At 50.7% G+C, this 11,990-nt stretch overlaps 5 protein-coding genes across 5 annotated transcripts; 4 read left to right on the plus strand and 1 right to left on the minus strand.

Annotated features, from left to right (window-relative positions):
• Positions 1 to 1,672: 1,672 nt before the first annotated feature.
• On the plus strand, positions 1,673 to 2,227 carry EDD37DRAFT_654820 (uncharacterized protein; the record flags this gene model as incomplete). The annotated part of the gene is made up of 1 exon (XM_062818715.1): positions 1,673 to 2,227. The coding sequence occupies one exon, from the start codon at positions 1,673 to 1,675 to the stop codon at positions 2,225 to 2,227; it is 555 nt and encodes a 184-aa protein (XP_062665246.1).
• Positions 2,228 to 2,846: 619 nt separating this feature from the next.
• On the plus strand, positions 2,847 to 3,979 carry EDD37DRAFT_215603 (uncharacterized protein). The gene is made up of 3 exons (XM_062810332.1): positions 2,847 to 3,488; positions 3,653 to 3,815; positions 3,864 to 3,979. Exons 1-2 carry the CDS (start codon positions 3,070 to 3,072, stop codon positions 3,771 to 3,773), a joined length of 540 nt encoding a protein of 179 aa, XP_062665247.1. The 5' UTR covers positions 2,847 to 3,069; the 3' UTR covers positions 3,774 to 3,815; positions 3,864 to 3,979.
• Positions 3,980 to 4,945: 966 nt separating this feature from the next.
• EDD37DRAFT_613965 (uncharacterized protein) lies at positions 4,946 to 5,605 on the minus strand (the record flags this gene model as incomplete). Its single annotated transcript, XM_062815497.1, has 1 exon — positions 4,946 to 5,605. One exon carries the CDS (start codon positions 5,603 to 5,605, stop codon positions 4,946 to 4,948), a length of 660 nt encoding a protein of 219 aa, XP_062665248.1.
• Positions 5,606 to 6,041: 436 nt separating this feature from the next.
• Positions 6,042 to 7,950, plus strand: EDD37DRAFT_643623 (IMP-specific 5-nucleotidase). Its single transcript, XM_062817439.1, has 6 exons — positions 6,042 to 6,281; positions 6,328 to 6,338; positions 6,400 to 6,420; positions 6,472 to 6,486; positions 6,548 to 6,698; positions 6,744 to 7,950. The coding sequence occupies exons 1-6, from the start codon at positions 6,257 to 6,259 to the stop codon at positions 7,838 to 7,840; spliced, it is 1,320 nt and encodes a 439-aa protein (XP_062665249.1). The 5' UTR covers positions 6,042 to 6,256; the 3' UTR covers positions 7,841 to 7,950.
• A 93-nt stretch (positions 7,951 to 8,043) lies between these two features.
• On the plus strand, positions 8,044 to 11,221 carry EDD37DRAFT_215666 (DNA II binding protein 1). The gene is made up of 2 exons (XM_062810334.1): positions 8,044 to 11,057; positions 11,110 to 11,221. Exons 1-2 carry the CDS (start codon positions 8,313 to 8,315, stop codon positions 11,197 to 11,199), a joined length of 2,835 nt encoding a protein of 944 aa, XP_062665250.1. The 5' UTR covers positions 8,044 to 8,312; the 3' UTR covers positions 11,200 to 11,221.
• The last annotated feature ends 769 nt before the right edge of the window (positions 11,222 to 11,990 follow it).

Consider the following 11,990-nt stretch of genomic DNA (forward strand, 5'->3'; position numbering starts at 1 on the left):
AGTCGTGATGGCCTGAACCTGAAGCGCTCAGCGAGCGATAAAACAAGAGACATTGGTACAGTGCCTCGATTGCACGAGGGAATTTGAGCTGGAATGCACTAATAGAAAACAAACAGATGATTCACATTCAGCTGAGCTACTTTCCGTTTGTGCAAGTGCGGTATCTGAAGCCCTCAGGCATTGAGATCGAGTCTCATGGCGAGTCTCGTAAAGACGAAAAGACCTTGAACAACCGTGTGTGGGTCTCGCATGGATACTGCAGGTTAGAGAAGGTGGAAAGGGTGCCCTTTACGGAGAACCAAGCCATCTCACAGTTGCCTTGGCAGATACCAAGCCCTCCACCTTGGCAAGGCGTGTATCACTGGTTCCTAGTTGACAGCGGACTGGAAGTCTTTGTTGCCAAGAATTGGCATTGAGATTGGCGCATCAAGAGCTGAGCTCTAGCTGTAACAATAAAGCATCAATCCTTCCTGGAGTCCGTTCTGGTCATTCACGCGGAAAAAGAAATCCCAGGAAAGATCAAAGCTTTTATACGAGTTTCAGCCGGTCTCTAGCAAGCCACTGTCAACACTTCCCATCACCAGACATAGGGTTCAGTCTGAAGGCCGTACTCAACTTGTCCAACTTCGTGTCCTAGAAACGTCATAAGATTCGGAGGATCCTACAGGTGGCTTCAGCGGACACTATACGTAGGGATACTTAACACCAGAGCGATTCCTCAATATAAGGACTCGTCATGCTTTGGGGGAGATCCTTCGGCAACGACCACTGATATGGGGCCAACCTGTTGCAGTCACGAAAGTGGCTTCAGCGGACACTATACGTAGGGATACTCAACACCAGAGCGATTCCTCAATATAAGGACTCGTCATGCTTTGGGGGAGATCCTTCGGCAACGACCACTGATCTGGGGCCAACCTGTTGCAGTCACGAAAGCGGCTCTTCAGCCCGGCCCTCAGAAGCGCCAGTCATCATGTTGGCCTCGCGTAATTCCTGAACAACTATGTGGCCAAGACAGCGGCCTGAGCTATCATAAATACGAGGTCAATTGCTGGGGCATCAACACAGCCTTGTTTTCACGGTTAGACCATGATCTTGGACGCACCTCCTTCAGGACAGCTGCGGTCTCAGCTCAGCTGGTTTCTTCCGCATTGTTGACTTTGATGCTCCGCTACATCGACCAGTCACACCGATTCATGTCAGTGTGACAGTGATGCTGTGGTCCTGCCAAGTTACTATGCAGCACAGTAAACGAGGACGCCGTGTCCTGTCGCCCAATGATGGTTGTATCTTACGCATTGCAAGCGATTTAGGTTACGTGGGCCGCTGGCGAGACCGACCAAAGCATTTGTGATACGCGAGCGCGCAAAGATACTGTACCCCCTGACACATAGTCTGTCAGCCTACTGTGCGCGCTATCATTCATTCTTTTCCAGCCCCATCCGGATGTGTACCAGCCGAGGAGGGCAAGAACCTCCAACGGGCCAAGGCGGACTAAAGTCTGTCTTCAGGAAACATGGAGGACTTTCTCTATATAAAGTTGACGAACATGGCTGTCGTGAGAGGTTTTCCTGAATTGTCTTACTCTCAGTATTCCTACCACGCACCACAGTCTGAACTCAAGAATTTACATTTCTGCCATTATTCAACCACTCGCTGTGAAGACTTCATTATGTCAGATTACTACAACAACCAACAACACCAGCAGCAAACACCAGCCTTCCAAGGAAATTATGACAATCAACAACAAGGATACCAAGTCATGCATCAGGAGGTCGGCGTTTACGATCCACAAACACAGACGCACACCGCTCAAAGCTATACTGCTTATGACATGAACCCCAATGATAACGTCAGCCAGGAGGGCGATCGTGGCCTCCTTGGAGGTGTTGCCGGTGCGGTCGCAGGTGGCGCTACCGGTAATAAGCTTTGCCACGGCAAGGGCTTCCTTGGGGCGCTTGGTGGCGGAATGTTGGGTTCTATCGTTGAAGATGTCATCAAAAAGAAGCGGTCAAAGCAGGACCTTTGCCACAACTCTCGTCCGTGTAGCCCACAGCCGCCTCAAACTTGTCATCAACCACCTCAGCAAGTCTGCTACCCTCCACAACAGCAGTACCAAGGTCATGTTAGTCATGGTGGTGGATTTGTGATTGGAGCTGGTGCTGGTGCTGCGAGCGGTCATTCCTATAATGGTACATACGCACCAGCACCAGGCTACAGGCAGTGAGTGCTGCCCGGGTTGATGCGGGAGAAATGGAAAGGCTGGCTTGTCTTCGTTGATAACGGTCTACCCCTTTACTGTGCAGTTTGGAATCCCGCCATCAATTTCGTGGCATCGGTTTTTTGGCGAAGTAGCCAATCATACGTTGTCCCAGCTCTGATCGAAACTTCCACCGTAGTGCGGGATGTGGTTTGCGTACACTTTTCATCTTTTGTACAATCCATTAGTGAGTCTTAGCAAGAGCCGACTCGATCAACCTATCTCTACCTCCTCTACGAGATTCAGTATCGTAGACCCTATGATCACGACACCCTTACGTCTACAGGACCCACAACCTCGTCTATAGCACTGACGGACACTACGACTTCGGAGGGGCTGTCGGCGTCCACACCCAGCCCTACCTCTGGTCCCAGTCATATGGGTGCTATCGCTGGCGGTGCAGTTGGTGATATAGCCGGCTTGCTTATCATTACCGGCATAATTGGCTTCATCTTCCACAGGATTCGGGTCAAGAAGCGAGAGACGGGCTTGGCGACGACCCTGCTGAGATTTCAGGCACTCCTTACACGCAGACACGAGAAACTTATCGGGGTAGAGTGACGTACGACAGACTGAGAGCCTACGTGTGTCCTGGGATGGTCAAAAGGCGGTAGGGCTGAAGCGGTAACGGAGGCCTATAGCGCTGTATAGTCTGTTTATATGATGGCCATGGCGCTGGCGCCATTCATCACTGGTAACCAAGGAAAACGCTTCTACGCGTTCGAGAAAATATATGCCTAGCACCAGGAAGCGGAAATGTCATTGTTTATCGACAGCTATGGCCACGCAAACCAGCCCTTTTCGTCACCATGAATACTTTCCCCCGAGTTGAGACTACTGATATACATGAGTCACAAGGCACAAAGCTAAACCGGAATGACCTTTCTGCCGGGAATATATACGATAGCTATATGTACTATCTACTACTCCTGCGGGAGCATATACCCGTCGAGCAGGTTGTCCTCAAGCTCGACAGTATATTCCGCCGGGCCGGCGGCGCTGGTACTATGTTCTTGGGAGACGAACAAACGCACTGCGGTCGGACCATCAAAGTTGAGGAATACCTCACCACTCAACGGGCAATTCTCCAAGACTACGCTGTGCTTCTGCAGGCACAAGCCTCCGATGATCCGATCGCGCAGAGGACACCTCTGCCCAGATTATTCCCAACGTGCTCTGTGCCGCGCATTTGCACACAGTGTAGAGCGCTCAAGCTCCCTTGCAGCTTGTAAGTGCTCTAGTCTGCGCTTAGCCTCATCACTGGCCTTGCGTTATGTGCAACGCAGACGTACCGGTCGCGTGCTTATCTGCTAAGCATGGCATATTCGGCTGGCCTCTGACCATGTGCCTCTACGTGCTGGTACTCCTGAGCTGATCACTTCTTCCATCTAGGCTTGCAGCCGAGAATCAGGTTCCTTGCGTGCGCTGCGTGTTAGAGGGCCATTCGTGCCTGCTGGAGACCTCAGAGCGCCGAAGGAGAATCGTGCGGAACCCCGCCAGGCGTGCGTCCTGATCGGGCTAGATGCCCAACACTATTCTACTCAGATCGTATCAGGTATGGATTATCTAGCATACGCCTTTGCCGCTATCTGACACTGACCAGATGAGTGGGTACATGCCTGGTAAGCCACAACAGCAGTTTTTGGTCAAAGGCCACCTCGTCTGCAAGGCAGACTGGAACTATTCGAAGAACCACGGCGGGCAGATGCGTAGTGAGGCGCTTTGTACCAGGGCTAAGGTGGCGAGAGCAATCCAGGATCCGGAGGTTTCCGTCTACTGCGCCAATGTGTGGTATCTATTACGAGAATCCTCTGCATTACAGGGCAATGCGATCTCCTGAGTTGTGCCATCCTGAGAAGAAGAAGCGAAAGAAGCTATGACTGAAAGTCGGAAATGCCACTTTTATGCTCATATTGACATGAATCTCAATATCCAGACTGAAAAAGTAACTGGAGATCAAAGTCGCCTGACCACTATAGGACCTACCCATGAGGCCCAAAAAAAAGAGACCGAAACAAAGATACAAAAAGATTCCACATGTCTGGCGGTACCCGGAATCGAACTGGGATCGGATCGGAGTTGATTCGTAAACCACAACCTGGGAAGAACTATTAGAAAACTATGTGCAAGAGCAATGCATGAGATCACACAGTATCAACTTGGTCTCCGGCAGAATAACATGATGAGCGTCGATAAGTCGGTTGACGTAACGGATGACATTGTCCAAGTCCTCGTTGCAGTTACTATGCTTGAACCTCGCACACTATGCCCCAAGTCAGTAGTTGAACGAAGTGATTGTGCGTGAAGTGCTCCCGAGAGGTAGTAGCATCTACCGCAGCTTGTACAGCAGTGACGTACTCCTCCGCCGACTCATGCTCTGAGTCGCGATGCCTTTTGTCTGGACATAGAAGACTAGAGTGTCGGCTTCTGATATCGTTATGGTGCACGACTAGCTCATTCGAAGCCTCTCGAGCGAAACGGATCGCTTCATCTAGAGAATCTACATTTTGATCCGACTTGAAGGCGGCAAAAGCTCACCGTCATAGGCCGCGTAGTAGCTGCGCATTTTCCGCCGGGTCCTTTCCGGACTCATCAAGCGCTTAGCGGTGCTCCTTGATCCGGTCCATTCGATCGCTTTCGGCTGGAACGGACGAAAGTGCCAGATCGAGATTCTTGATCAACTGGCTACGCATTTTGGCACCAAACGGCGCAGAGCCGCAGATGGCCGAATGCGGAAACGAAGCTATCCAGCCCAGTGTTTCGCAACGGAGCATAGTTCGGATCGTCTCTTGGTGTGGCCTCGAGCCCCTTTCGAAGCAAGTTTACGGAGTGGACAACGTCGTTCGACCGTTCATAGTGCTGGTAACGATGGACAAGGGCCGCTCGAATGGAAATAGTTGCCTGTGGATATGTCTTTTTCCCCGTGGTTTCGACGCATCGTTCCAGTGTTTCAATTGCAAGCTTGAGGTTTTCGATATTTTCGGTCCGGGAATGATTGGATGAATACGCGCAGGCCAGTTCGCGTAGCTTCTCTTCCCTGAGGTTGCATTCCTCAAGGACCGATATGCCGTGGCAAAGACCTGAAACGTAGCAGTCAGCATCTTCGATTGCCTTTGTTTTCATGACTTTCTGCTGCAGCAGGTGCAAATAGACAACGACAGAAGTCTTCCGTTTCTCATGCGACTTGGGCGGTTCCTCCAAGGCCTGCCACATGTGGCGGATGAAAGTGAATCGAGAACAAAATGGTTTTCGTGAATTCAGCTTGGCAATAGCGTCGCAGGCAGCAGCAGACTGGGATTCATAGCGCGGTGGTGAACGCGGGCAGCACACCAGAAGTTTGCTCATCTCGCGTTAAGGCTTCTGAGGCTAGGACGACACGGAGCGGGATTGATGAGGTGGCTTGCAACAAAGCTCTGATGCACAGCCTTGGACGTAGGAGTTCTCGCGATCAGCGTCACAGAGGTAAAGCTGCAAGACATTTCGCCAACCAGGTTAGACTGGCTTACTTCGCGGGCGTACGAGTACATTGGACGTCCGTTGCCTACCAGTCAGCCTAGGCGACTGGCCATCTCCTGACGGACACAGTTTTGAATGTGCTGATTGCGCTGAGATTTCGGCAGACTAGTCCATTGTTTGTGGAAGAACGATGCGTGATGGTCCAGGGTGATATAGTTATAACGGCGGGAGTGATTAATTAACTAAGTCAGAGGGAATGGCTGGCGCTATATAATGTAGACGTACGGGGACGTAAGTGCCCGTAAGTGTATGTACGCTGCCTTTGGCAGGACGCTAAAACCACAGTGATAATTAGCGGGCGAGTTAGGGCGGCATTACCCTGCTTCCCAATGGGTGGGTCACCTGGCACGTGGTACAACTCAAGATGACCTTGAGCAACATTGCTTTTTTCTGGCTCCTCAAGGTCTAAACCTACCTAACTTGGAAAGCTCTTCTTACAGGGTGTACTGTATCACGTTGGGTTGGCAAGCATAGCTCGATATGACCACCAGATATCGCGTTGAGTGTACGTTCTGGCCTCGATTATTCAGCACATGGCTAATGGCATTCAGATGCGCTAAAGGCAGGTTCATATCGTTTGTTGATCGAGATCGTGCAAGATGCTGACAGTGCAATCTTTGTAGACACACCGCAGAGATCAACTGGTAGGTTGGTAGAGAAACTTGATCCGGTACGAGATGCTGATATGTCGACAGATAGAATGGATCAAAGTAGGTCAAAGCATCATCCCAGGCAGGCCTTGGGAATATCCGTGCCAACGTCGTCATCTAGGGTCTTCTTGCAGTACCATTCGTGCTGAGCTCACAGCCAGCATTCGAGTACGATGACACCGATTGGCAGAACCTCGACACCATGGCAAGGTCCGCACATCAAAGATATGCGGAGGTCTTTCGTGACGTGCAGGAGTTGATCCTCGACCAAAGTGAGTCGATACGATGACATGCCCGTAAGCGCTGACGCAGCGCAGTTAACCATCAAGAGTCGCCCTATTCGAAATCCAAACTCAGTATGCTTGTCCCAAGTATATCGGCGTTCTTCACGCCCCTAGCATTGGAAGATGCGTTCGTACACCAGGACTCCAAAAGAGCCATTTCATCACGTCGGTTCGTCGCACCATCGTTCAACGACATCCGCTTGATACTCAACACGGCACAAGTCATGGCAATGATACAACCTAGGCCTTATCGTTCGCTCAAAGCGAAACTATCACCAGGATTGGAACTGCTTACATTCGATGGTGATGTCACGCTTTATGAGGATGGAGCATCACTGCACTCTCCAGAGGCTAACCCCGTCATTCTTCGACTGCTATACTTTCTCTCTCGAGACGTACGGATAGGCATTGTCACAGCTGCTGGATACACACAACCACAGCACTACTTCAACAGATTGTCAGGGCTGCTGCTGGCAGTTCAATCTTCGACAACACTCACTCCACAACAAAAGGCCAACCTGATCATCATGGGCGGAGAGTCTAACTTTCTCCTCGTGTTTGATGCCGAAGCCGAGTATTGCTTGCGATACGTCCACCGGCGGGAATGGATCTTAGAAGCTATGAAGAACTGGACGGAGCCTGCCATACAATCCCTCCTTGACGTGGCCGAAGCTGCCTTTCACTCATGCATCCACACCCTCCACTTGCAGGCAAAAGTACTGCGTAAAGAGCGGGCGGTGGGCATCTACGCGGCAGATCAATCGAAGAAACTTACCCGCGAACAGCTGGAAGAGACGGTCCTGGTAGTACAGCAAGTGGTAGACTCTACCATAACGACGGCAGGTCTTGATGGGCCTCCAGTGCATGCTCACATTCCATTCACGGTCTTTAACGGTGGAGCGGACGTCTTTCTTGACATTGGAGACAAGTCATTAGGAGTACAAGCGTGTCAGAAGTGGTCTGGTGGTATCCTACCATCTCGGACTCTGCATGTTGGCGATCAATTTTTGAGCGGCGGTGGGAATGATTTCAAGGCGCGAAGTGCTTGTTGTTGTGCATGGATTGCCAGTCCAGCCGAAACGGTGTCATTGCTAGATGAGATTATAGCTTTGGGTGAGGCGAAGTCGTGACTGTTACTCGGCTATAGCAGAGCTACCAGCAGAAATGCCGAGTGAATAGAATGAGCTCCCTTATACTCATCTAATCAGGTATACCCTCAATGCATAGGTGTTCAAGCGGAGTTGGCGAAACTTGATTCCGAGTCCGAGGCTTTCCCCAAGCCTCGCTGCGGCCCCGAAGTGCAGGCGTGTTCTGTGGAGACAGCAAGTGCACCGCACCCTGACTGCCACGGCCACGGCCATCGACGCTTTGACTGCGGAGTCCTACGGCTACACTCACAATCCAGAGAGTCTGTACTCGTCCTCATCGCTAGTTCCGATACAGTGCCAGTCTCTGCACGCAATCTCTCGCGCCGATAAGATGTGCACTTCAGAACAGGAGAATTCACCGACGAACGTCTTTACGGCCTCCTGAGGCCAGCACCGACCATTTCCAGACCAAGGCAGTCCACCTCCAGATGATCACCCTACCCCGATCCTCATCATGTCGTCCATGCGTGGTCTCGTCCAGTTTATAGCCGATCTCCGAAATGCCAGAGCTCGCGAACTCGAGGAAAAGCGCATCAATAAGGAGTTGGCCAACATCCGACAGAAATTCAAGAACGAGAAGTTGGACGGGTACCAGAAAAAGAAGTATGTCTGCAAATTGCTCTACATATACATCCAAGGATACAATGTCGACTTCGGCCACCTCGAGGCGGTCAACCTGATTTCCACGACCAAGTACTCGGAAAAGCAGATCGGCTACCTTGCGGTCACGCTCTTCCTACATGAACAGAGTGAATTGCTGCATTTGGTGGTCAACAGCATTCGTAAGGATTTGACCGACCACAATGAACTCAACAATTGTCTGGCGCTACATGCGGTTGCCAATGTGGGTGGAAGAGAGATGGGCGAAGCCCTGAGTGATGATGTGCATCGACTTCTCATATCTCCCACCTCGAAATCATTTGTCAAGAAGAAAGCGGCCCTGACCCTCCTCCGACTCTACCGAAAGTATCCTGGCATCCTTCAGGCGGAGTGGGCAGAAAGAATAATATCTCTGATGGACGATCCGGATATGGGAGTGGTTTTGTCAGTGACTTCCCTGGTCATGGCATTGACGCAGGACCATCCCGAAGCATACAAAGGAAGCTACGTCAAGGCCGCCCAGAGACTACGGAAGATTGTGATAGAAAACGACGTTTCACCAGACTATTTCTACTACAAAGTGCCTTGCCCCTGGATCCAGGTCAAATTCCTGAAACTATTACAATACTATCCACCTTCCGAAGATTCACACGTTCGCGATATACTCCGGGAATCACTCCAGGCCATCGTACAAGCCGCCAGCGAAACACCCAAAAACGTACAACAGAACAATGCTCAGAACGCAGTCCTTTTCGAAGCAATCAATCTTCTCATACATCTCGACAGCGAACACCAACTTATGATACAGATCTCTTCCAAACTGGGGAGATTTATCCAGTCCCGAGAAACGAACGTACGTTATCTGGGCCTGGACGCCATGGCTCATTTCGCTGCCAGATCCGAGACGCTCGATCCCATAAAGCGGCATCAGAACATCATCATCGGATCGTTACGAGATCGAGATATCAGCGTCCGAAGAAAAGGTCTCGATCTGCTCTACAGCATGTGTGACACCACGAATGCTCAGTCGATTGTGAATGAACTTCTGAAATACCTCCAGTCCGCAGACTATTCGATACGTGAAGAGATGACGCTAAAGATTGCCATTCTGACGGAGAAGTACGCCACCGATGCTCAATGGTACATCGATATCTCTCTAAGGTTACTGGCAATGGCCGGAGATCATGTCAGCGACGAAGTCTGGCAGAGGGTGGTACAGATTGTCACGAATAACGAGGAAATACAGCCATATGCAGCACAACACATCTTCGAATATCTCAAAACGGAGGGTTGTCATGATACACTCGTTAAGATTGGAGGATACATTCTCGGAGAATTTGGACACTTGATTGCCGACCACAAGGGATGCAGTCCAATCGAGCAGTTGATGGTGCTCCAGACCAAGATGATATCAGCCCCTGACACTACAAGGGCATTACTATTGTCAACATTTGTCAAATTCGTGAACCTCTTTCCCGAGATTAAACCTCAGCTATTACAGATGTTCCAATTCTACAGCCATTCGCCGGACTCGGAATTGCAGCAAAGAGCTTGCGAGTATCTCGCTGTTGCGACACTGCCTACCGACGACCTACTGAGGACTATCTGCGACGAGATGCCGCCTTTCTCCGAGCGAGCCTCGATCTTGCTCCAGAGATTGCACAAGAAGAGTGTCGGTACAAGCGAGCGGAGGACATGGCTTGTTGGTGGCAAAGACGCGAACGCTGACAAGCAAGAGGTCCTCCTCGCGCAACAGACTGGCCTGAAGCGGACGTTCACAACCATCGTCCACGGCGGATCCCCGCAGAAGAACGGAAACGGTACAGCAACAAAGAGTGCCAGTGGCCAGCAGAATGCCACAGGCAGCGCGAGCAAAGATCTAGAAGGTCTGGAGATGAACGGTCACACAGACGGCGCGAAGTCAAATCTCGCTGGTGCGGCTCACCTGTCTCCAGACTGGGAACTTGGCTATGAACAAATGTATTTCACCGACGAGGGCGTGCTGTATGAAGACCCTCAGATCCAAGTTGGGTTGCGGGCAGAATACCGTGGCCATCTGGGGGTGGTCAAGTTGTACTTTGCCAACAAAGCCTCCTTTCCCATTGGAAGCTTCACAACAACCCTCGAAAACAAATCCGCGCCGAACCTCAAGATAGATACAAAAAGTCTACCGGACTCGAACGTCGGACCGGACTCACAAGTCCAGCAGACGATTATATGTACTTCTGTGGCACCATTTGCCGAACCCCCAACCATTCGCATTTCATATCTGGCCGGCGCATTGCAGGGGTATACCTTGAAGCTACCGATTTTACCTCACCGATTCATGGACCCTTCCGAGTTGACGGCCGAGGACTTTTTCAAGCGCTGGCGACAAATCGGCGGAGGCCCGCTTGAAGCGCAGAGCACGTTCGGGTCGAAGAATCAGGGGGCCGAGTTGAGCGACGAGTATACACGGGATGTTGTGTCGGGGTTCAAATGGAGGATATTGGACAATGTCGATCCGAATCCCAGAAACATTGTGGGTTGTGCGGTGTTGCAGCTTGAGAAGGGGAAGACGGGGTGTTTGTTGAGATTGGAGCCGAACCATCAGCAGAAGGTATGTACTCTGTTCAACCACTTACCAGCACCGGGCTAATCTTTGTGTCTAGATGTTCCGCCTGACGATACGAGCAACACAAGATACTGTGCCGGGTGTTTTATTGGGGTTGATGCAGGAACGGCTGGCGAAGGGGTCGTAACGCCGAAAGAAAAATCGTCGATGGCCTTGCAGTAGACTAGGAATCACAGCAAAGTCCTAGTGTTCATTTGTAACATTTGTGATGGGATCGTGGAAGCAGTGAGGAAGACATGGACATGGATACACGTATCAAATATGGATATCCGACATGGACGCGCATTGGAGTGTGGTGGAAGAGGAACTCCATTGGGCGAACAGTGACATGCATGCGGTGTAAGCATGGGTAGCGGTGAAAACCTGCGCAGCACCAGGAAGACCCCCTCATTTTCTGCAAGGGCGCTAAGGCCCGCAAGACCCCACCAAAGGTCGATATTCATATAATTTATTGTCATGAATTTTTGGCCATAATCCGGCGGTGATATGGTGTAATGGTCAGCATGGATCGTAAGTTTGAGCTTTAACGTGTCTTGCAATGAAATCGCTAATTGTTCTAAGGTTGTGGTCGACCTTGCTCACAATTTCGTCACACAAATTGTGAGATGAGTTGAACAATGTTCCGATCCGATTCCGGTTCGATTCCGGATATCGCCACAATTTCGTGGACGATACGCGCCCGTGTCTTTTTTGTTTTTTGGTTCTGCTGATGGATTTTGCGCATTTTGAGACACTTTCGAAGTGTTTTGGTAGTTGTGAAATAAGTTAACAAAACTTGATGTGTTTTGGGGGCAAACATTGGCGGTGAATCTTACATTAGGTTAGGCTGGATGTGGACATACCTGGCTGGGTATATTTATTTAGCGACACGAAATATACTTCGTGCAATGGCTTCACATTAGGCGGTCATACTCATAT

The sequence above is a fragment of the Exophiala viscosa genome (genome assembly GCF_022695815.1).
Source record: "Exophiala viscosa unplaced genomic scaffold EDD37scaffold_18, whole genome shotgun sequence".
Taxonomy (NCBI): Eukaryota; Fungi; Ascomycota; class Eurotiomycetes; order Chaetothyriales; family Herpotrichiellaceae; genus Exophiala; species Exophiala viscosa.